The 21,195-nt window shown below is 43.5% G+C and overlaps 1 protein-coding gene across 1 annotated transcript in view; it reads left to right on the top strand.

Moving 5' to 3' along the window:
- The first annotated feature begins 320 nt into the window (after positions 1-320).
- snx10a (sorting nexin 10a) overlaps positions 321-21,195 on the top strand; it is a 32,696-nt gene continuing 11,821 nt past the window's right edge. Inside the window, exons 1-5 of the mRNA XM_084312984.1 lie at positions 321-379; positions 8,148-8,199; positions 9,916-10,002; positions 12,812-12,912; positions 15,067-15,165. Coding sequence (XP_084169110.1) covers positions 8,161-8,199; positions 9,916-10,002; positions 12,812-12,912; positions 15,067-15,165 — 326 coding nt within the window. The 5' untranslated portion in view covers positions 321-379; positions 8,148-8,160. The remainder of the gene's footprint in view (positions 380-8,147; positions 8,200-9,915; positions 10,003-12,811; positions 12,913-15,066; positions 15,166-21,195) is intronic.

Raw genomic sequence — 21,195 nt, 5'->3', positions numbered from 1 at the left:
ACATGATGATCATGATCACATCCCCATCACCTGACCTCTTCCTGACAGGTGATACGGTCGAGCTTAAACCCCGCCCATGCAATTAGGTCAACGTGTGCGAGAAGAAGTGTATTCCCACGCAACTGGTCTCTGTGGCTGCCTGCTCTGCAACCCGTCTTCTTCTTAGTGCGCCTCAGATTGTGTTATTTCTTGTTTGGTTGCACGGTACACACAAGGTTTCAGCACTCTGCTCGTCCTGCAGGAACGCGTGAAGGAGCGACGCGGGTTTATTGAGCTCTCAGGTCTTAGAAATAGAAAGTGTTGTCGAAGTGACACGAGATATAATATACAGCCGCCGGGAGGAACATTATAGGGGTGCGACGACGAGAGTCAATCACAGGTAGGAGACTAACGTTACATCTCGACTCAAACAGTTATTAATTATTATTTGTTTTACAATGTGTAACTTATGCCAACTTTGTATACCTGAAATGACTTTTTTCTTTTGATTTCCCTGTTAACTTGTTGTTGAAGCTGGATGTTGCCTTTTTTTAAATCCAATAAATTATTCGTATAACTTATTTTTCATTCACTTGACCTGAGCGAAATCGCTCGTGTTGGGTGCTTGTTGTTGTGTAGGCTGTGCAGCAGAATAATAAGGCTACTTCATTCGAGAATAATAATTGTATTCGATTAGACATCTTTGTCGCAACCAGGTGACTGAAATCAAATGGCAGGTGCGCCTCAATGACAACCGTGTCCAACCAGTTATGGCTAGATATTGTTCGTTTTTTAACATCAACCCAATTTTTGTTTATGAGCATTTTAAAGACTAGTTATTTATGGCCTACAACACCTCACCCCGACCTAAACTAGAATCTGAGGGTACCCTGTATCACCCCATGTAACTGATGTTATTGGGGCTGCTTCTTTTTATAAGGCCATACATGTTTTTGTGAGCTTTTGTACCCAAATGCACTTTTAATTCTGGTTCAGGCCTTCTAACAATGCTAAAATATAAACCTCATTTGGATGATGTAAGTAAGAGCTGATGCAAATATTCGATTTAGAGTGCCGTTCATTGGCTAATATGCCCACATATACCCCATTGTTCTATTGTATCGCTTCTGATCCAGAATGTGTACCGTTATCCCGAGCAAATCCATTTCGGTGCTCCCACGTTTGCCAGCATTCCCAAGCCAATCGCTTGGATCGGCTCCATGGCCTACATCACTTCAGGCATCTCAAAGATCTTATCTGAGGCCGGTCATTAGTGAGACGTGTCATGGTCATGTGACCCTAGCAGTCTGATTCCAAGGTCAAGTTCTCATATTAGAAGTTTGATGAATATGGCCCGGCCCAGATAGCATGATCACAGGGTCTTAAAACTCAGCTCTTTTGGCTGTGGAAGAGGAGTGTTCAGATATTGAAATACCAGGAATCCTTAAACGGTGTGGTATCTGGCCAATGCCATAGGCTACTTTTTCGACTTGCTGAATGTAGCATTAGCACTGCTGGCATAACCGACACTAAATGGCAATGGCATAGATATCTCTAGTCTTTCTTTGTATAGATGCCTGGACACCAGGGGTTTATCATAGGGATGTATTGAATTGTTCATCCAATTCATTTGAATGTAATGGTGGTAGTCTTTTTATTAGTCTTTTTGAACAAAATGTGCTCAGGAGTTTACTTTTACCTATCAAGCCCTGTCCTGTTCTTGATAATCCTATCACAACTGTTGCAGTTGAGGGAAGCAGCAGTTGTGATTGGAGGAGCAAGAAAAGGGGGCAGGGCTTGAGACAGGTCTTCCTTCCAAAATGGCGCTCTCTACACTATCATGTCTCGGTTAGAATCACGCAAGCGTTCCTAAGGGCTGGGCGATATAACGATAATGATCATTAATAATCGATATCGAAAAATAATAATTTTAATTAACTTTTTTTGCTTGTCCAAATGACAATACTGACCAAATTGAGATTTATTTTTCTCTTGTCCATTTTTTTTATTTTTTTTTTATTTAACCTTTATTTAACCAGGAAGTCCCATTGAGATACAAGATCTCTTTTGCCAGGGAGACCTGGCCAAGATGACAGCTCCAGTGAAAGGAATCGGATTCACTGGTTGGGAAATGTTGAGGGAGAGAGATGAGATGAGGATGTTTTTAACTAAAGCACTAAACTGGTCATGGCTGGAAGGCATCAAAACATTTTTGGAACTTAATATTATTGAAAGTGTAGTCATTGCATTCCCCCCCCCCCCCCTCTTTTTAGGTTAGGGGTGTGATGGGGTGGGATGTCTTATCCTTTTTGGTTTGAAGTATAGGACCAGTGTACTTTTTCTTGTCAACAAAGCCCATGGAAAGATTAAAAAACCATTGCCGCCATCTTTAGTGTTACAGATTTCAAAACTACCTCAGTGATCCCTCTCATTTTATAGTTGGTGCGGTCTCTGGATGTGATGGAGGAGTGCGCTGCATATTGAATGCACACTTGCAATTCAACAGAATTTACATGAAATGAGGATGTTTTAACTAAAACATGCCACAAGGCCTAGTATTTTACTATAGTATGAAGTGATGCCACTTATTGATTTCACGCAGTTATCGATAAGTGGTCTCGGCCTTCGCTCATATCCAGAAGTCGCAGAACTCCATTGTTGCATCCATCTCCAAAAACTGCTCAAACAAGTCGGAGCTGTACCGTTTGTTTTGGTCTGTACAATTCATCATTTTGAGTAGCATACCTTTTCCCAGCTGTCTGTGATGTGGATGTCTTATAGCCATTACCACTGTGTCTTTGTCAACACTAATGTCGGTACAGCTCTGGCAACTAACTAATAACATAGCTAGCTGGCAACATCCTGGTCATGTGGCAGTCCATATACATCAGCATTTACCCCCCCCCCCCCCCCCCCCCCCCAGCTTGAATACATAAACTATTGACACTAGGGCGACGGTATGGTGTTACCAAGACAGGAGGCGTTATTTTTTTTCCTAGCCGCATTTCTCGGAGACGCTCTCTGATTGGCCACTGACTGACGCTCTCTGATTGGCCACTGACATGTTTGCCCAATCGCGTGACGAGCTGTGTCTTTGCCCATTTCCGCGTTGAACAGCCTGCAAACTACCTGGCGTTCTATCGCCATGCTCTAAGACAAACTCTAACCTTAACCAACTTCGAAAGAGTGCCTAAGCTTAACCAGTGTAGAAACGGGCGTCGGCCAATCAGAGCGTCTCCGAGAAATGCGGCTAGGAAAAAAAATAACGCAGACAGGAGGGTATTGACTATAAAGCGTCCATTAGGGATGTGAATGACTGACTAAAATAATTTTCGAATAGTCTACTGTTCTTAACACAGTAGCTGCCACCTAATATCGGCATCCTATAGTAGCTACCGCCAGCGCTGTAAACGGTCGGAGTCGCTCACCTTGTTTGCAGTGCTATAACTATTTAAATATTATAGCTATATCTGCAATACTATGGCCCATTCAACATCGGGTATCTATCGTTTAAGATGTGGGAAAGTAATATTTTTTCCAATACATTGTCGTTTTATACCGTGGTGAATATAAGTATAGTTTTAGAGTGGTCTAGGATAATTCCTATAACGCTAGCAATAGGCCGCGATGCATATTATACTTAATCCATTGGCATTTCGTCCCTATACACGCTACAATAAAAATTAAAATGCATATGATCGGTATATATTATGTTACATCATGCATGCAGGAAATGGGGGGGGGGGTCGTTTATGATTAATTGATTGTCAATAACGGCATTCGTTAGTACAACTGCATACGTTGATCAGATGGATTGCAATGATAGAAATGGACAATCAAGATGGAATTAACGTTAGATTGCTCTTACCTCTAGCCGATGAGACTGCAGAAAGAATATTCCAATTATTTGATTGCCATCTGCTAGATCGTATTTCCGTTTGGCCAACGCCATAAGCTCCAAAAGCATATTGATTCTTGCGTCTCGAACGCGATTCAATGCACTAAACTGTTCATCTGGATCCACGTTACAAAACGACTGCGCCCGGACGACATTCACTGACGCACAGAGCCAAGCTTCCTGTAGAAAGTGAGTGCAACATCGGCCGAATACCACCAGGCGGCGGTATCGGGCCGTTGCGATTTTCCCAGAGCCTTGCTGGATGAATTATGAATGGAAATAGCGAATAAAAGAAATAACGATCACAACAACGAGCTATTCGATTGGCGGGCTATAACGAGTATACTTGTCATTGGCGCAGAAACGGTTAAGACGGAATATTCAAAAATTACCATGAATTATAAATGGCCTTTTCCAGTGTTTAGCATTGTTTCCTAGCAATGGGGGATTATATCAATGTTGTCTGTATCTCTAATTATCATATTGACTCATCAGTCTAGTCTCGTTCACGAGATCTTCCCTCACTAAGCCTTTCTGATTTGACTGTTTTGCTGACGTGAATATGGCACTGATTGAGCTGATTGTGATCTGATTGGCTCTGTGGTTGTAGTCACCGCCCACAATTCGCTCAACAGAGCGAGTGGATTACTTCCTCAAACAGAGTGCAGAGTCCGACAGACGGCAGAGAACGAGAGAGATAGAGAGGGACCACGCACAGGAGTGTGTGTAAAAATGTGTGTGCGCCGCGGGGGTGGGTCTTCTCTCACACACACGGAGCATTTACACACAACCTCTTGACAGTGCACTGCACACACACGCATGAGAGAGAAGCGCCTGCCCCGCGCGTGGTCGGGAGGTTGTGTGTAAATGCGCCGTGTGACCCTCTCTATCTCTCTCCCTTGCAGTTGGGAACACTTGCATATCACTGTCAAATATCTTTGTGCATGCTCCCACACGCACGCCCGTATTCCGATCCGTGCAATAATAATCACGGGTATATATTGTCATTTGAAACAAGTTACCAATGCATTGTCCCGTGGGATTATGCCCCCCCGTGGCGAAATTAATTAGTATCCCCCTCAATCTCTCTATATCTCTCTCTGTCTGCCAGTTGCAGACTGTGTGGGTGACTGTCACTCAAAGCGCTTATGGGCGGAGCCCATCCAATAACAGCCTGAAATCCTGAGGTTGAAAAATTATGCTTTTGAATACTTGATTAGAAATGTAAAACAATGATTAAAAAAACTTACAAATGGTTCCATAGACTCAGGAATTGTGTAAAGTTGCCCAAATAGTGCAAGGAATAGCAACGCATGTCTCCTTTAAAATGTTCAGTTTCAGTTAAATTCAGTTATTCTTTTTAATAAAGTGGATCATTAAAATCAAAGGGTATTGATTTTGGGTATTGCACATAAATAGGCACTTCAGATAATCCTTCAGAACGTTGATCGGCTCAGCTGACAGATAATAAATAAAAATGACACCATTCACCATCGTAGCCTATAATAACAGCATTGCATTGGCCCATAAACAAACGGTAGCATGTGCATCTTTTAGATCAATTAGGCTATGAAAATTAGGCAGCCTCTAAATATAAAAATGTATTAAATAAGTGGTTTGCTTCACTATAAAAAAAATAAAATAATTGTATATATATTTTTCGACTAAAATGTGGAGACTGCACGACTATTCGAAAATGTTTAACTCATCCCTCGCGTCCACATTATAGCTGGCTGAGTTGTGGACTCCTCACATGACCCAGAGGTCACAGCAGCTTCAGGCTTTTCAACTTGTTTACAGGCCAGTGCTGGTGTTTATGAGTTGGGAGTTAAGGTGTTTGTGGCTAAGTAAGGTTTTCCCTGGACTCGGCAATCCACTGCCTTTGCACTTTGTACCCCCGGTACAGCGTTTAATGGTGTTTTTCATTTTACTCTGAAGTAGGCTGTTGTTAGCCGTCAGCTGTCTGACTACTGTAATTCAATAACAATGGCTGTCCTCCACTAAAATAAAGATTATTGGTCGACTAATAAGTTATAAGTTTTTGTTGACTAGTCGGTTTGACATTTTCCACATGCAATCATGCTGAAGGACCTTTTTTCTCTTTTTTTTCTAGTTTTTATCAGATGTTCTAATTTTTCAGGACGAAAGCATGAATATCAGTGAACGAATCTTGGTCAAGTGACTTGACTAACAGGGGGCATCTGTAGTGACTAGGGATGCACCGATCCGACCTTTTCAGTCCCGATACCTGGGCTTTGGGTATCGGCCCATACCGAGTTCCGATCCGATACCGGGTTCCGATCCGATACCCATTGTTCAATTAATAAACTGTATGCCTCACTGTGTGGAGGAAGAGACTGGGATCATTCTTTTGTGCAAGGCAACATCAGGCTCGACTTAAAACATTACTTTCCTAACTTAGTGAAACAAAATTTAACAAATGAACACATAGATATAAATGTACTGAATTGTTATTTATTATTAAAATTAAATAACTATATATCTTTTTGTCTCCGATACCCGATCTAGCTATTTTAGTCATATCGGGGCCGATATCAATATCGGATTGGTGCATCCCTAGTAGTGACTAACTAAACTAACCCCGGTCCCCTAGTAGCTTTGGTTGAAACACTGGACTTTGACAGCCTGAGCAAGCTTTGCTGAGTGGTGGTTCTTCTTGAGAGGGGACAGGGTCTTGGGCCTATAGGGTGGGAACAGGGTGGAAAGGAGTCCCAACTGGAGCATGACATGAGCGCAAAATGGCACGTCATGTGAATATGGCCACCCGCCACTGTGCTTTTTCTGTTGCAGCCCCCAGGCTGTGGAACAGTATCCCTACCTCAGTCTGTCTTGCCCCCTCGATCGAGTCCTTTAAATCCCAGCTCAAAATTTACCTTTATTCTCTAGCGTTTCCTGGATCCTGACCTGTACCTTGCCTGAGCTATTGTACCGCAATTTTGTTGTCTGTTCCATGTTGTGTGACCGGTCTGTTCCCCTACCTGCCTTTTGTAAAGCACTTTGTTTGGCTTGTGTCATGTAAAACGTGCTACATGAATAAATCTGATTGACATGTATACCAGAAAGTTTGGATTATTTGAAATGTTAATTAAATAGTATACTGTTCTTTGACTTGTCTACTTGATACTACAAAAGACTTGGCTTAAACAAACTCCCCCAAGAATAATTTGCAAAGGCTTATGGCTGTCCCCTCTTAGTTGGTCGGTTTATTTTAGTTTTTGTTCCCCATGATGAATGACTTGTCTCCTGGAATAATAATAAGCCCGTCTCTGTCGAGCACTAGATTTAAAGATGTCCTTCTGCATGAGTGCATCATGTGGGAAACCTTCTGTTAATTGAATCAAGTCAATTATTATGACTATTGCTCAACTATTTATTTTAGTCGAGGGCAGCCCTACAACAGACCCCAGGTCAGGTTTTTAACTGGCCCTGTTGACCTGCAATGGTCACATCACCACACGTGCTAGAAGTGTATCGTCTTCTGTAAAATGCGCTCTATGCACTCCTACGGGCTATATTGATCCATCTCAAAACGGAGATAAAACAAACTGTAGGTATTGCTGTCATGCCTTTGCAGAAACGACAGCTTTGCTAACAGGATGGCGACTTTATCCGCCAGTTCCCAAAGTTCATCACCCTCTAATACATTTCTGTCTTGCCAAAACGGACACAAATCCAGCAGATATGGACACTATGGTGCTAACAAACTGAGGTTAACTACAGACCCGGGCGGAAAGAAAAAAAACTGATCATTGTAGCTGAGCCCTAATTGTTGTACATATTAAGTACAAATGACTTGATCTGTATTGGTTTACTGATGACTAGTGATGGCGCAATTATTAATGGGTCTGATATCTGGAGTTTTGAATGAGATGGAGCATTAGCCACACACCCATGACTGCTTGACAACAAATGTTAACACTCCCTTGTGTCAATGGGAAGTGTGGGGGTGGCATTAATTTTGAACCAGCACAAAAGAAAATTACTTCTATTGGATCTATTATATATATATATATATATATATATATATATATATATATATATATATATATATATAAAAATTACTACATGATGTTATAGCACCTTTTAAAAATAAATCTGTACTAACGACCATTGAATAGACTATTTCGGTCGACCACTACTGAGTGACTACCTTGGGATAAATGTGTTTGGAGTGGAACATTTTATGAACCACTGTCCTGAAATTGGACTAGAATGTTGCATTTATGCCATTTCTCCACGTATCTTTCAGCTTTCTGTCTACCATGGAGGAGGCCGTGTTTGACAGTCTGTCAATAAAGACGGTAAGTGCTTGAATCTCCCCTTACCCAGCATGCTCTTTTAGACTATAGCAGCTATACCCCTAGACTAGCAGTTGTAGCTTGGATTATCTGTATGGTAGTGTGAGGGTCTCGAGTCAAGAGGTCGGCAGGAAAATGTTCTGCCGAGACGTGTCCTGTTCAGCACAGTTTACTACTCATTGTTCTCCAAAAGATACACAATGTCGTGTCTCTCTTGCTCTTTGTTTCCGTTTGTCTGTCTCCTCTGTGTTTTTTGTCTCTTTGTTGCTTTCTCAGTCTGTAATTTTCTAGGTATTTCTGTGCGTCTGTCTCTCACTCTGTCTGTCTGTCTCTCTCCTCACTCTCTGTATCTCTCTCTCCTCACTCTCTGTATCTCTCTCTCCTCACTCTCTGTATCTCTCTCTCCTCACTCTCTGTATCTCTCTCTCCTCACTCTCTGTATCTCTCTCTCCTCACTCTCTGTATCTCTCTCTCCTCACTCTCTGTATCTCTCTCTCCTCACTCTCTGTATCTCTCTCTCCTCACTCTCTGTATCTCTCTCTCCTCACTCTGTATCTGTCTGTCTCTCTCCTCACTCTCTGTATCTCTCTCTCCTCACTCTCTGTATCTCTCTCTTCACTCTCTGTCTCTCTCTCCCCACTCTGTGTATCTCTCTCTCCTCACTCTGTATCTTTCTCTCCTCACTCTGTGTATCTGTCTCCTCACTGTGTATCTCTCTCCTCACTCTCTGTATCTCTCTCTCCTCACTCTCTGTATCTATCTCTCTTCACTCTCTGTCTCTCTCTCCTCACTCTGTGTATCTTTCTCTCCTCACTCTCTGTATCTCTCTCTTCACTCTCTGTCTCTCTCTCCTCACTCTGTGTATCTTTCTCTCCTCACTCTGTGTATCTGTCTCCTCACTGTGTATCTCTCTCTCCTCACTCTCTGTATCTCTCTCTCCTCACTCTCTGTATCTCTCTCTCCTCACTCTCTGTATCTCTCTCCTCACTCTCTCCTCACTCTCTGTATCTCTCTCTCTCTCTCCTCACTCTCTGTATCTTTCTCTCCTTTCTCTCTCCTCACTCTCTGTATCTCTCTCTCCTCACTCTTTATCAGTCTGTCTCTCTCCTCGCTCTCTCTCCTCTCTCTGTTGGGCCTTACACACCGACCAGGCTCCGTGCTGGAGCTGGTTCCCGAACGTAATCTCGAACCGGCCGGCGTGTTCACACCGGGAATAATTGGTTCGTAACGTGAAAAATTGGGTGCTCAGCTGGAACGGAAAAATAGTTGGGTTTTTCCTTGCGAACCGTGACATCATCAGTGGGCGTGTCAATATTCTAGGCTGTCAGGGCGAGCGAAAAGGGGGAACAGCAGAGGTTCGGCATTGCACTCAATCGATCCATACAACAGGAAACGATTTGCGACTGATCTCAAAACGAGATTAGATTCCAATATATTGTTATTATTATATAGTACAATACACCATCAAACCAGAGTGGATAAATAAATGCTTCAGAAATAAATATGCGTGGAGAAAGTGAAAGTGAGCCTCGGCGCGCAAGCACACACTGTCTCTGTCTCTCTCCTCTCTGTATCTCTCTCCTCTCTCTCTGTGTATCTGTTTCTCTCCTCTGTCTGTCTCTCTGTGTCTCTCTCTCTCTTTCTGTGTCTCTCTCTCCTACATCTTGTGTCCCTGTCCTCTCTCTCCCTGTAGTTAAACTACTCTTGTCTCTCCTGTAGGAGTTCATCAGTATCTGGGTTCGCGACCCCCGGCCCCACAGAGACGACTACTGGCACACACACGTCGACTACGAGATCTGTTTACATGTGAGCTCTCTACTGTTTACGCTGAGGACCAGTTCACCTCTTTCCCTTAAACAAATATCATGGCAGTTTGATTTGCGCTGTTACCGGTCATGTATAAATCATTTACCACGTTGCTGTCATGGTAAAAGGCACGTATCACCATGGTATACCTTTTGTACTTAAATAATACCAGAATATAATCTTAATTTAAATTGATGCAAAATGTGAAGAATAATATGGTATTTTAAGATAAGATATTCCTTTATTGATCCCTTGGGGAAATTCAGGCATCATAGCAGCATGGGGGAGGGGCGGGGGGGGGAGGTACAGGTAGAAGATATGGTACAGGTCATAGAATTATAGTACAGTGGAGAAGTAAAAATAGAATAAAAAGGCAGTGTAAACGATATTAAAATTGTCTTCACTATGATGGAAATACCATCATCTTTTGGAAATACCATGATACTTTTTCATTGGTTATCACAAGTCAAATGTTCCTTTATTAATCCTCTTGGGGAAATTCAAGCGTCATAGCAACATGGGGGTGGGGTAAGTAGTAATGGTGATAACAGTAGTGAGTGGCAGGTTTTAATCAGGCTGTATTAATAGTGATGATGGTATACAATGTATACTATACATGGTCCAAACCGTAGTAACGCACTACACCATAGTCTGTAGAGTGTTTATTAAGAGTCAGATAGTCCTAACAGTTCTCAAGTTCACCAGCCGTTAGCTCTCCAGCAATTGCCAGCAGTCCGTGCCCAACGATATGGAGCCTGATGGCTATGAAAGACTGGCTGAGGCGGGTTGTTGTGCGTCATGGGGGGGTTAGTCTATGGCTGAACGTGCTCCTCGTCCTGGCTGCGTGTAGCCTTTCTCCAACGCGTCCGTGTTTCCGGGTTCCCGTTTTGCGCTCTGATTGGCCATGTCATGTGACATGTGCGCCAATCGTGGGACGGCAAGTTCTGTGCCTATTTCCGGGTCGAACAGCCTGCAAACTACTGTACCTAACGCCTAGTTTCTCACTGGTTAAGCTTAGGCGACTCTTTCGAAGTTGGTTAAGGTTAGAGTTTGGAATCAGGGCAGGCATTCTATCGCCCTGCTCTAAGACGAACTCTAACCTTAACCAACTTCGAAAGAGCGCCTAAGCTTAACCATCCAAAAACTTGCGCTCCCACGATTGGGCGTACATGTCACATGACCTGGCCAATCAAGAGACGCGGAAACACGAACGCGTTGGAGAAAGGCTACAGGCGGTCCTGGCTAGCTCCTCACAGAGGCTGTGGGAGGGGTTTTCCAGTATAGCATCCAGCTTTTTCCTCATCCTCCTCTTGGCCACCACCTCTAGTTTGACCAGTTTGACTTTTCATGATGGCCGGCAGTTCACTCCACCACAACGCTCAGTGAGTAGTCGGTGATGATGCTGCTGCTTTCTGGAGTGCTTGTGTTTACCCAATCACGCACAGTTTATGTGAATGTTCATGTGATATGCGTTTTCAGGCATGTCTGTAGGCTATGAATGATGGTGCTAAAACACTCTTGTGGACGGAGATTGTTTTAGTTTTAAAAATGAAAACCGTATTGCTGTGGACGTAAATGGTCAAATTAAATGGTGTATTTGTATACCGTTTTTTTTTTTTTTTAAACTTTGACCAGTTAGCTGGTTCTTTTCGCGTTTATCGCTTTTTCTGGTCAAGTATGACCGACAGATACAGGTTGAATGGGGTATAGATGGGGGGAAAGACACTCTGAGAAAATACGGCGAGTCCGGGAGTCGAACTCGTGTACCCCAGATCCGTGACGCGCACGGTTGTCCCCGACGCCGAAATAGCGTTCGAGGTACGCGGTGAGCTACTGGAGCTCCCCTTGTATACCGCTTTTATCCAAAGCGCTTTACAATTTGTTCCTCACATTTTTCCCCATTCACTCACACATTCACACACCGACGGCAGAGGCAACCGTGCAATGTGCCAACCTGCTAATCGGTAGCAAGTAGGGGGTTAAGTGTCTTGCTCAAGGACACTTTCACACGCTGCCCGGGAGGAGTGGGAATCGAACCGGGAACCTCCGGATTACCAGACGACCGCTCTGCCTCCAGAGCCACTGTGACCCATGTAGCCTTATACTCGGGTGCTGCTGCCTGGTCTGTGACTGTGTTGTTTGAATGATTTGATTTGATGTTTTTTTATTTTCGTGTCTTGCATACAGGTGTATGCCCAGCCCATATGGACTTACAAGACGCAAACAATAGGTATATAATAGTATACTTGACATTGACAATAAGTTATATAGACCAAGATGGCCACAAAAAAAAGAAAACAAAATAAAATGAAATATAACAAGCTGTAAACAATGTATGTAAACAAAGAAACGAGAGGAGTTCATATAGTGTGTTTTGTCTCAAGTGCCATGCTTTCTCCAAAAATCCTGCAAAACTGAAGATCTCCACAAAAAAATAACTCTACATACAACTCTCAGACTGCCAAAACAAATCCGGATTTACAAATAGAATTTTCTCAAATAAAGCCGTCCTGAATGAATCTTTTAAGTTTGAACCCTTTCACTGCCGCACAACTGTTAACCCTTTCACTGCGACAATACACGGAAGGTTAACCCTTTCACTGCCACACGACAGCCGGTTAACCCTTTCACTGCGACCGTCGGTTGTGTGATGGTAAAGGGTTAACCTTCTGTCGTGTGGCAGTGAAAGGGTTAATCTCTTATAGGGAGTAGGTGTCCATGTGTCACTCAAAGTATTAATGTTTGTGTTTTGTGCTTCCTGTGTGTAGACCAATAGCATGCGTTTGTGTTTTGTGCTTCCTGTGTGTAGACCAATAGCATGTGTTTCAGGAGGAAGACCTCCTGTGTGAGGAGGCGATACAGTGAGTTTGTTTGGCTACGCAACTGTCTCCGGCGGAATGCTCTAATCATGTAAGTTCATTCAACTGACTTTTGTTGTGTTTTAAGAAGGAAAATTATATATATATATTAGGGATGTCCGATATTGGCATTAAAATGTAATATCGGAAATTATCGGTATCTGTAAGAGTTTTTTTCTTTTTTACATTTATTTACCCAGGCAAGTAAGAACAATTCTTATTTTATTGTCAAAAGTATGCATAATGTTGTGTTAATTCCACAACAAGAGATATGTAAGGGATAATGTATAGCTGCGAGGTCATTGTCGCAAAATAATTGACCGACACAGAGTTTAAAATACCAAGCCGCCTCGGCGAGGTGTTTTAAACGTCAGTGAAGGTCAATTATTTTGCGATGATGACCGAGTATAGCTATACATTATCCCGCTTATTACATGGCTAACTTACTAACAATATACCTAATTCATTTGACAAATCGCAGTTCTGTGGCTCTGTCAGCCCAAATAAAGTGATTATTATTATCGCGGGCAGCCCGGCAGGTGTGTCTGATTGGCTGCACTGAAACAGTGTCAGTGGGGCTTGATTACTCCAGCTGCGAAAAACAATAATCACCGGTGGTTATCGAAAAATAATTCACCGCTGTCGGGGGGCTATTGACCAATCACAAGCAAGCATTCGGCGAATGTGAAAACGCCATGTAATAAGTAATGTTAATAATTACCTGAAATGATTCCGTTTTTCTGGAGGGGAAACCCTGCATATATCGGTATCGGAAATTAAGAGTTGGACTATATCGCTAAAAAAGCCAATATCGAACATCCCTAATATATATATATAGATATGTGTTTAACCCGTTGATGTGTACGATCACACCAGTGTGATGTTTATAGACGTGAGAATAGAGGCCTTGCAGAGACGGTTTGTGTAGTCGTCTTTCTTCCAGCAGTTGCCTATGTAACTACTTTCAAAAAAGTGGTTTATATATCCCATGTATATTATACATTCTTTGATTTATTCCTTGTATTATCAACGCATGGCAATTGTTCCAAAAATGTGCATTCCAAACATTCCATGAAAGGCCTCTATTGAACGTAGTAATGATGTCGCCATGGTAACGGGTCGTAGTGAACACTGTAATGTCACAATGGTAACGGGTCATCGGAGAAATGCAGCTTTCTAGATTCTGAGGAAGAAGGAAGCTTTGTTTCTTCCACAACAGGAAGGAGTGTTTCCTTTCAAAAGAGGCCAGACTTGTGCATCTGCTACAAATGGTTCCAGAATAGCGTCCAATTTACTTTTAGTGCATTTTTATAATGCCAAATCTGCAGGACTGTTATATAACCTGTAGGTGCCACTCTTGTTATCTTTAGTTCTAGAATTTACCTAGAACTCTCAAACTCTGCCCTCTTTTCTTGATCCTCCAATCATAACCGTACAAATGGTAGGAAAGCAACAGGGCAGAGTTTGAGATGGGTCAATTCCAAGATGTGATTCTGATGAAGGCAGAACAAAGATGATGATTATAATAATAAATGTATGTAGAACTTCTCGAACTCTTGTTGCATTAAACGGAAGGTATCGCCGTCCGTTGATTTTGTTTTTAATTAATCAGCTTTGCTACAGACTGACGTATCCGTCCAGTTCCAAAAGTTCATCAAAGTTCATCATGGCAGTGATGGGGCTTATCAGCCTTGTCCAACAGACCAATACTTCCAAGGGAGAAATTATGGAAAAACAAATGTAGCTGGACAACGACTGTGAATCAATGTGGCTGAGCCTAAACCTCTGGCCTCAAATGCCCATTTAACACCCCATAGCTTATCCCTTTTACTAGTAAATATTTGGTAGCAATTTTTTGCCAATTTCTGCACTAGGTTTCCAGTGTCTGAATTTGACAAAGGCCAGGGGTGTTTAGTCAAGAATTACCTCAAAACAGGTTATTTTCTATTAATATTTCAGACTAAAAGTTTGAGAGTTGATTTAGAATACTGTGCCATTTATTTATTGGGTAGACAAACTGTTTCCAAAGACTACTCGTCATTTTAAGTTGCAATACGTTTATTATATATATATATATATTTTTAAATCTCTCTGTAATGGATTACCTCCGACAAAGAACAGTTTATATATATATATTTTGCTTGATAAATGAGCCCCTATATCCTTAATGAATGCATTTCCCCCCCCCCTCCGTTCACCTGTCCAGTGACTTGCCCAAACTGCCACCCTGGAACCCTTTCTTCAGCCTGAGCAACGAGGAGGAGGTCAACAGGAGAATGAGGGGTCTTCAGACCTTCTTGGAACTGTGAGTTACTACTTACTTCCCCCCTCCTACTGACAGAGACCAGGGAGTGTCTCACATTGTAGTGTTGCCATCTAGTGGTGGCCAAAGGAAAAACAAACAATCCCCTGTTCTTTTTCACCTTTTTACATTGAGTGGTGAGAGTTAAGTATCATACTCTTGAGACTGCTAACTACTGGACTTCCCAATATGTTTGTAGGCCTTGGCACTTACATTTGTCTGTGCCCCACTGTTGCTCAAGTCTTTCAATAGGGTTTGTTTTTTATAATGTCCTTTTCTGTTGGTTCACATTTTATTTTTTACATTTGAATTTATATGCCAGTAGTGTAATCGATGTATTGTAGTGGCTACTGAGTCATAATTCACGGCGTTCTAGCCTACATGGAAGGACTGTTGTGTTTACTACATCTCCCGTGACTCTTAGCGGGGGATGACTTAGCTTAACTCATTCGCAGCCTCGATTTCCCCATCTAGCTCTAGCTGGGCCAGGTTTCCATTACATAGTTTTACTGTGCATCTCAAGTCAAGTCAAGTCAAGAGTTTTAATTGTCACGGCATACAGGTATACAATGAAATGCGGGTGGTCTTGCCCGCGACGATGTGCAATAGTGGTACAACATATAATAGAATCCAATAAAAATACAGTGGTATAACATATAACTTGTTTGTAGAGCGAAATCTATATTTTATATTATAGCTATGGATACAATACCATGGTAATTTGACAGTAACTATCTTCCGTTCAAGATGCAAAAAAGAATTGATTATTTCATGAATACGTTCACGCGTTATCCCGTGGTGAATATAAGTATAATTTTGGAATGATCCGGGCTAATTCCTGGGAGGCTGGTTATAGGGCGCAACGTGAATTCTACTAAAATCATTGGCGTTTCGTCCCTGGACATGCTACTATTTCCAATCAAATGTATATAATAGGTATTATGTTTATTATTATGTCGTTTCTGATTATTTGATTGCCAGTAACGGCATTCGTTATTACCACAACGCACGCCGATCAGGGGGATTGGTATGAAAACCTTGCACGATCAAGCTGAAATTGACGTCAGATCGCCATCTGGTCCATCGTATGTCCATTTGGTCCACAACATATGGATTGCGGGTCCCGAAAACTATTCAATGCCATCGAGTGAAGCCCTAGGTTTCCCATTACTAGAAAAGTGCGCCCGGAGACATTCGAGTGTAGCACCCGGTCTGGAACAGGGTTTACTGCACTCTCGATACTGCCTACTAGCAGGATCTGGCCGGTACTGCAACTTCGGAGTCCCAGTATGCCTTTTAACGGCAACATACGAATAGGATATTAAAATATACGTATAACCGTTGGCGCCCAATAACGTATATATATGTGGTTGGCCCTGAAAGTGTTAAGAGAGATGAGTGAAAGTGGAATGCAAGCGTTGTAGTGTAATTAATCTGTTGTGTTTTGCATCGGAAAGCGAATCCATCTGTGCTATTACCGCACTCCTACATTGGTGACCCTGATTTTCTCTTGGACGTATTTCGGAGATTATATCGAACATGTCAACTGACCAACAGAACGCAGCTGGCTGGGCGATATAACGATAACTATAATTATCGCGATATATTTTAATAATCGATATTGAGAAAAAGAAAAAATAGAATTTATTTAAATTTTTTGACCTGCAACAGGGCAGTTTTAAAGCCAGAGACGGTGGACAGACTTGTCTTTCTTGCCTGCAACTTAAAGTAATGGCTTTGCTTGTCCAAATGACAATACTGACCAAATTGAGATTTATTTTTCTCTTGTCCATTTATTTTGTTTGCTTTCTAATTTAAAATACAGTTTGAAACCGTCTGTACACAGTAGGCTATGTGTGCTAGCAGAGCTAGTTTCCAGTCATGAGTCACGGTGCACATGTGCAGAGGTTTGTCCACCAAAAAAGCGCCAAAAGATGGAAAAGAAACTAGCAGAGCCAGAACTGTTAAACTCCCCTGGAGCCAGGAGAAGCTGGTTTACTTTCGCTTTCAAACCAGCTGCAGCCTGAGAACTGGAGTGTGAGGGGATGTAACACTAAAGATGGCGGCAACGACAAAGAATTGCTGCAAAATAAACATACATCTGTTGTTTAAAAAGAAAAAAAATCTTTTTTGAATTTTTTTTTTATCGAGTGATATGAGATTGTTATCGTTATCGCGATATAATTTTTGGCCATATCGCCCAGCCCTACACTGAACGCAGTTTCACTCAAGAGTTTTGGGAACAGAGTGCCAACGCTTGGTTTGCACAAGCCGAAGCTCAATTCGCTCTCTGGGATATTACCGTGGATACCACCAAGTGTGGTAGCAGCCCTTACCAACTCAACTGCAGCGAGAGTGGTGAGTTTGCTTGAAATCCCACCTGCACATGACAAGTATGTTACTTTAAAAACACATCTTAAAGAGGCTTTCTGTCTGAAGCGGGAGTTACACACAGTGTTTTTGTGCTCGTTTTTATACGCTTTTGAATACGTTTCATGTCCCTTTTACACAGAAATGCGTTTTTTGGCGTTTTTTGGTGGATACGGCTGAAACGCTAAATTGTGTTTGCGTTTTGGAGAACGCCTAAAAAACGCGCCGACAACAGCCGTGTAGTCTGCACGGAGCCGTTGTTGCGAAAACGCCCATGCGCAGTAGAAAGCATCTGCGTGCCCTTCCGGTGACAACAGTGTGGGTGTGTGTGTGTGTTTGGGACATAGCTCCGTGTCCCAAATAGCTTCAGCTACCATGTGTTGTCAAGTTATTGTTATTAGGACCCCAGTCCAAGCTACAACAGTCTGCATTCCCTTAACAATTGTTTGTATTGAGCCGTATTGTATTGTACCCATATGCAATATGTTAAATAAAGTTTACATCTATTCATTCTGCTAGCATTACCGATTGCATGAGCAGCTGGCTAACGTGAGCTATCAGACCATGTTAGCTCAAAGCTCCTCTTTCAACTTAACAAGCATTAAACAAAATGGCCCAGTCATCTATTCACCTTTGTTTAATACACACAGCGTTGTCTCTAATGTTATCTAACTACTGATGGCTCCCGATATCATCAGTTTGGTGCTGGCTAACTAGCGTGAGCTAACGTTAGCTTCTAGCCACAATGCTATACTGTTATAATGGCAAATTCCATTGACGTTAGCATGCAGCTAACAATGTAGCTACCGATCTTTTTTTAGACTAAACTATCCGCTCTTGGTGGTCACTTGTGTTGATGTTAGTTTTGTTTCATCAACAAATGACAGGCAGAACACACAGTGAATGTATCCGTTTTGTTTATTGCACTTTTATTAGACTTTGCTGCATTGGGTAACTAGGCAAAAGATGGTGGCCGCCTTGTTGACATTTGCTTTGCAGGCACATTCAAGTTCTGATTGGTTGAAATTGCCTTCATGTTTGCCACCTACTGCCACCTACTGCTTTGGCAGTGTACTACATCAGTGTGCTCAGGTGACAAAAACGAAAGTGTGACTCGAGGCTGCCACGTCGCGGCGAAACGCATATGACAATGAAACGAAAATTTAAATGAAAGGTGTAACTGCCGCTTGAATCTGACCGTGCTCGCCAGCTTCTCTATACCTGGACTGGGTGACTCAAAACCCTCTGAACTGGTGGACCACATGCTAGCTCTGCTGGGTGACCATGGGCCATGTTTTCTATTTAAAGAACTTTTCCTGCAACAGCTGCCAGACCATGTTCGTTTATCTATGGCTAATTCCATCAAAACTGACTTTCGTCAGCTAGCTAGGGAAGCGGATGTATTTTTCTCAGCTGGGAAGAAGTGTTTGGCAGCGTCGGCCTACACCACCGTTGATTAGCATGGGTTCCAACCACTCCATCTGACGCGGGTGAGACCGTCAGGGCTGTGCTTTTACAGCGCAAAGTACCGCGCAAAGTTTGGGGACAAAGCTAAGAAGTGCCTGCCACCATGCAACTACAGTGGGTCGGGAAACGCACTGGCTGCCACTCATTAGCAGACGTGAGTGTTGGCCATCCTGCAGGCTTCAGCTGTATGTCACAGACTCGCTCTCCGGCCGTAGTTTTTTTTTGTGCGACACTGGTGCCCAGGTGAGCGTGCTGCCGGCGTCGGCAATGGACTTCCACACAGCGAGACGGGGCCCGCCCCTTGAAGCTGCCAATGGCAGTGCCATCCCTACCTTTGGCAAACGCACCATGGTATTGTGTTTTGCTGACCAGCATTTTACCTGGGATTTTGTGTTTGCTAAGGTGTCCACTCCCCTCCTAGGCGCTGAGACGTTCAGCTCCTTGTCATGTGAGCGCAGTGACACAGCCACAATGAAATGAATGAAATGAATGAATGAATCAACGACGCTACAGGGATAAAATTGAACTCCAGTTTGAACAAGCTGACTCTAGAGCTATGTGGCAGGGGCTCAAAACGATGACAGACTACAAAGGCGCCTCCCTCAAACTGAACAGTGACATCTCCTTAGCAAATGACCTCAATACCTTCTATGCGAGGTTTGATGCTGGTAATAACAACACCAGCTCACAAGCCTCGGCAATGGGGGGGGGGGGTCGGCTGCTGATGGAGGCGCAGTGTTCAGGGTAACAGAGCATGAGGTGAGGCGGACCTTTAAAAAAGTGAATATCAGGAAGGCAGCAGGTCCAGACGGCATCCCCGGCCGCGTCCTAAAAGTCTGTGCCGACCAACTGGCCCCAGTATTCACTGACATATTTAACCTGTCCTTAGAACAGGCTGTCATCCCCACCTGTCCACTATTATCCCTGTACCCAAAAAATCCAAGCCTGCTTGCCTCAACGACTACCGCCCTGTAGCTCTCACCTCCATAGCCATGAAGTGCTTCGAGAAGCTAGTAAAGGGCTACATCTGCTCCTCCCTCCCCATCAACATGGACCCCCTGCAATTTGCATACCGCCCCAACAGGTCCACGGAGGACGCCATATCCCATGTGCTGCACACAGCAGCATCACACCTGGACAAGAGGCAGGGGAACTATGTGAGAATGCTATTCATCGACTACAGCTCGGCATTCAATACCATAGTCCCCTCCATACTCATAGCCAAGCTCAGGGACCTGGGCTTGGGCTATGACCTCTGCCAGTGGGTCTTGGACTTCCTGACTGGCAGACCCCAGGTGGTGAGAGCAGGCAACTGCACCTCCTCATCCATCACCCTCAACATAGGGGCCCCCCAGGGCTGTGTTCTGAGTCCCCTCCTCTACTCCCTGTACACACACGACTGTGTGGCTCAGCGGAGTAGCAATACAATCGTCAAATTAGCTGACGACACAGTGGTGGTGGGCCTGATCTCTGCCAACGACGAGAGGGCCTACCTGGAAGAGGTCAAGGTCCTGGCGGGATGGTGCCAGGAAAACAGCCTCTCCCTGAACGTCAGCAAAACAAAGGAGATGATTGTGGACTTCAGGAGGTCGGGGGTCAAGGACTACAGCCCCCTCAGCATCGACGGGGCACCGGTTGAGAGAGTCAACAGCTTTAAGTACCTCGGAGCCTACATATCCGAGGACTTGACATGGACCACACACATTAACAGTGTTGTGAAGAAGGCACGACAACGCCTCTACTTCCTCAGGCGCCTAAGGAAGTTCCAAGTCAGCCAGAAGATCCTTAAGAACTTCTACTCATGTACAATAGAGAGCATCTTGACCGGCAACATCACCTCCTGGTTTGGGAATAGCACTGCACAAGACCAAAGCAGACTACAAAGAGTGACACGTTCAGCCGAACGCACAATTGGAGGGGGGCTCCCCACCCTCCAGAACATTTACTACAAGCGTTGCAAGGGCAAGGCTAAGAGAATCATTAAAGACTCCAGTCACCCGAACAACTGCCTCTTTGAACTGCTGCGGTCAGGCAAGCGATACAGGAGTCTCAAGGCGAGCACAGAAAGACTCAGAAGAAGCTTCTATCCCCAGGCCATCAGGCTGCTAAACGCACAATGAATGAACACTACACAACAACAACCACCAAACGCACATAGCACACACATCCACACGCACACACTCACTTTAAACAAAC

The sequence above is a fragment of the Notolepis coatsorum genome (genome assembly GCF_963971535.1).
Source record: "Notolepis coatsorum genome assembly, chromosome: 4".
Taxonomy (NCBI): Eukaryota; Metazoa; Chordata; class Actinopteri; order Aulopiformes; family Paralepididae; genus Notolepis; species Notolepis coatsorum.
This window is presented reverse-complemented; position numbering and strand designations above follow the sequence as displayed.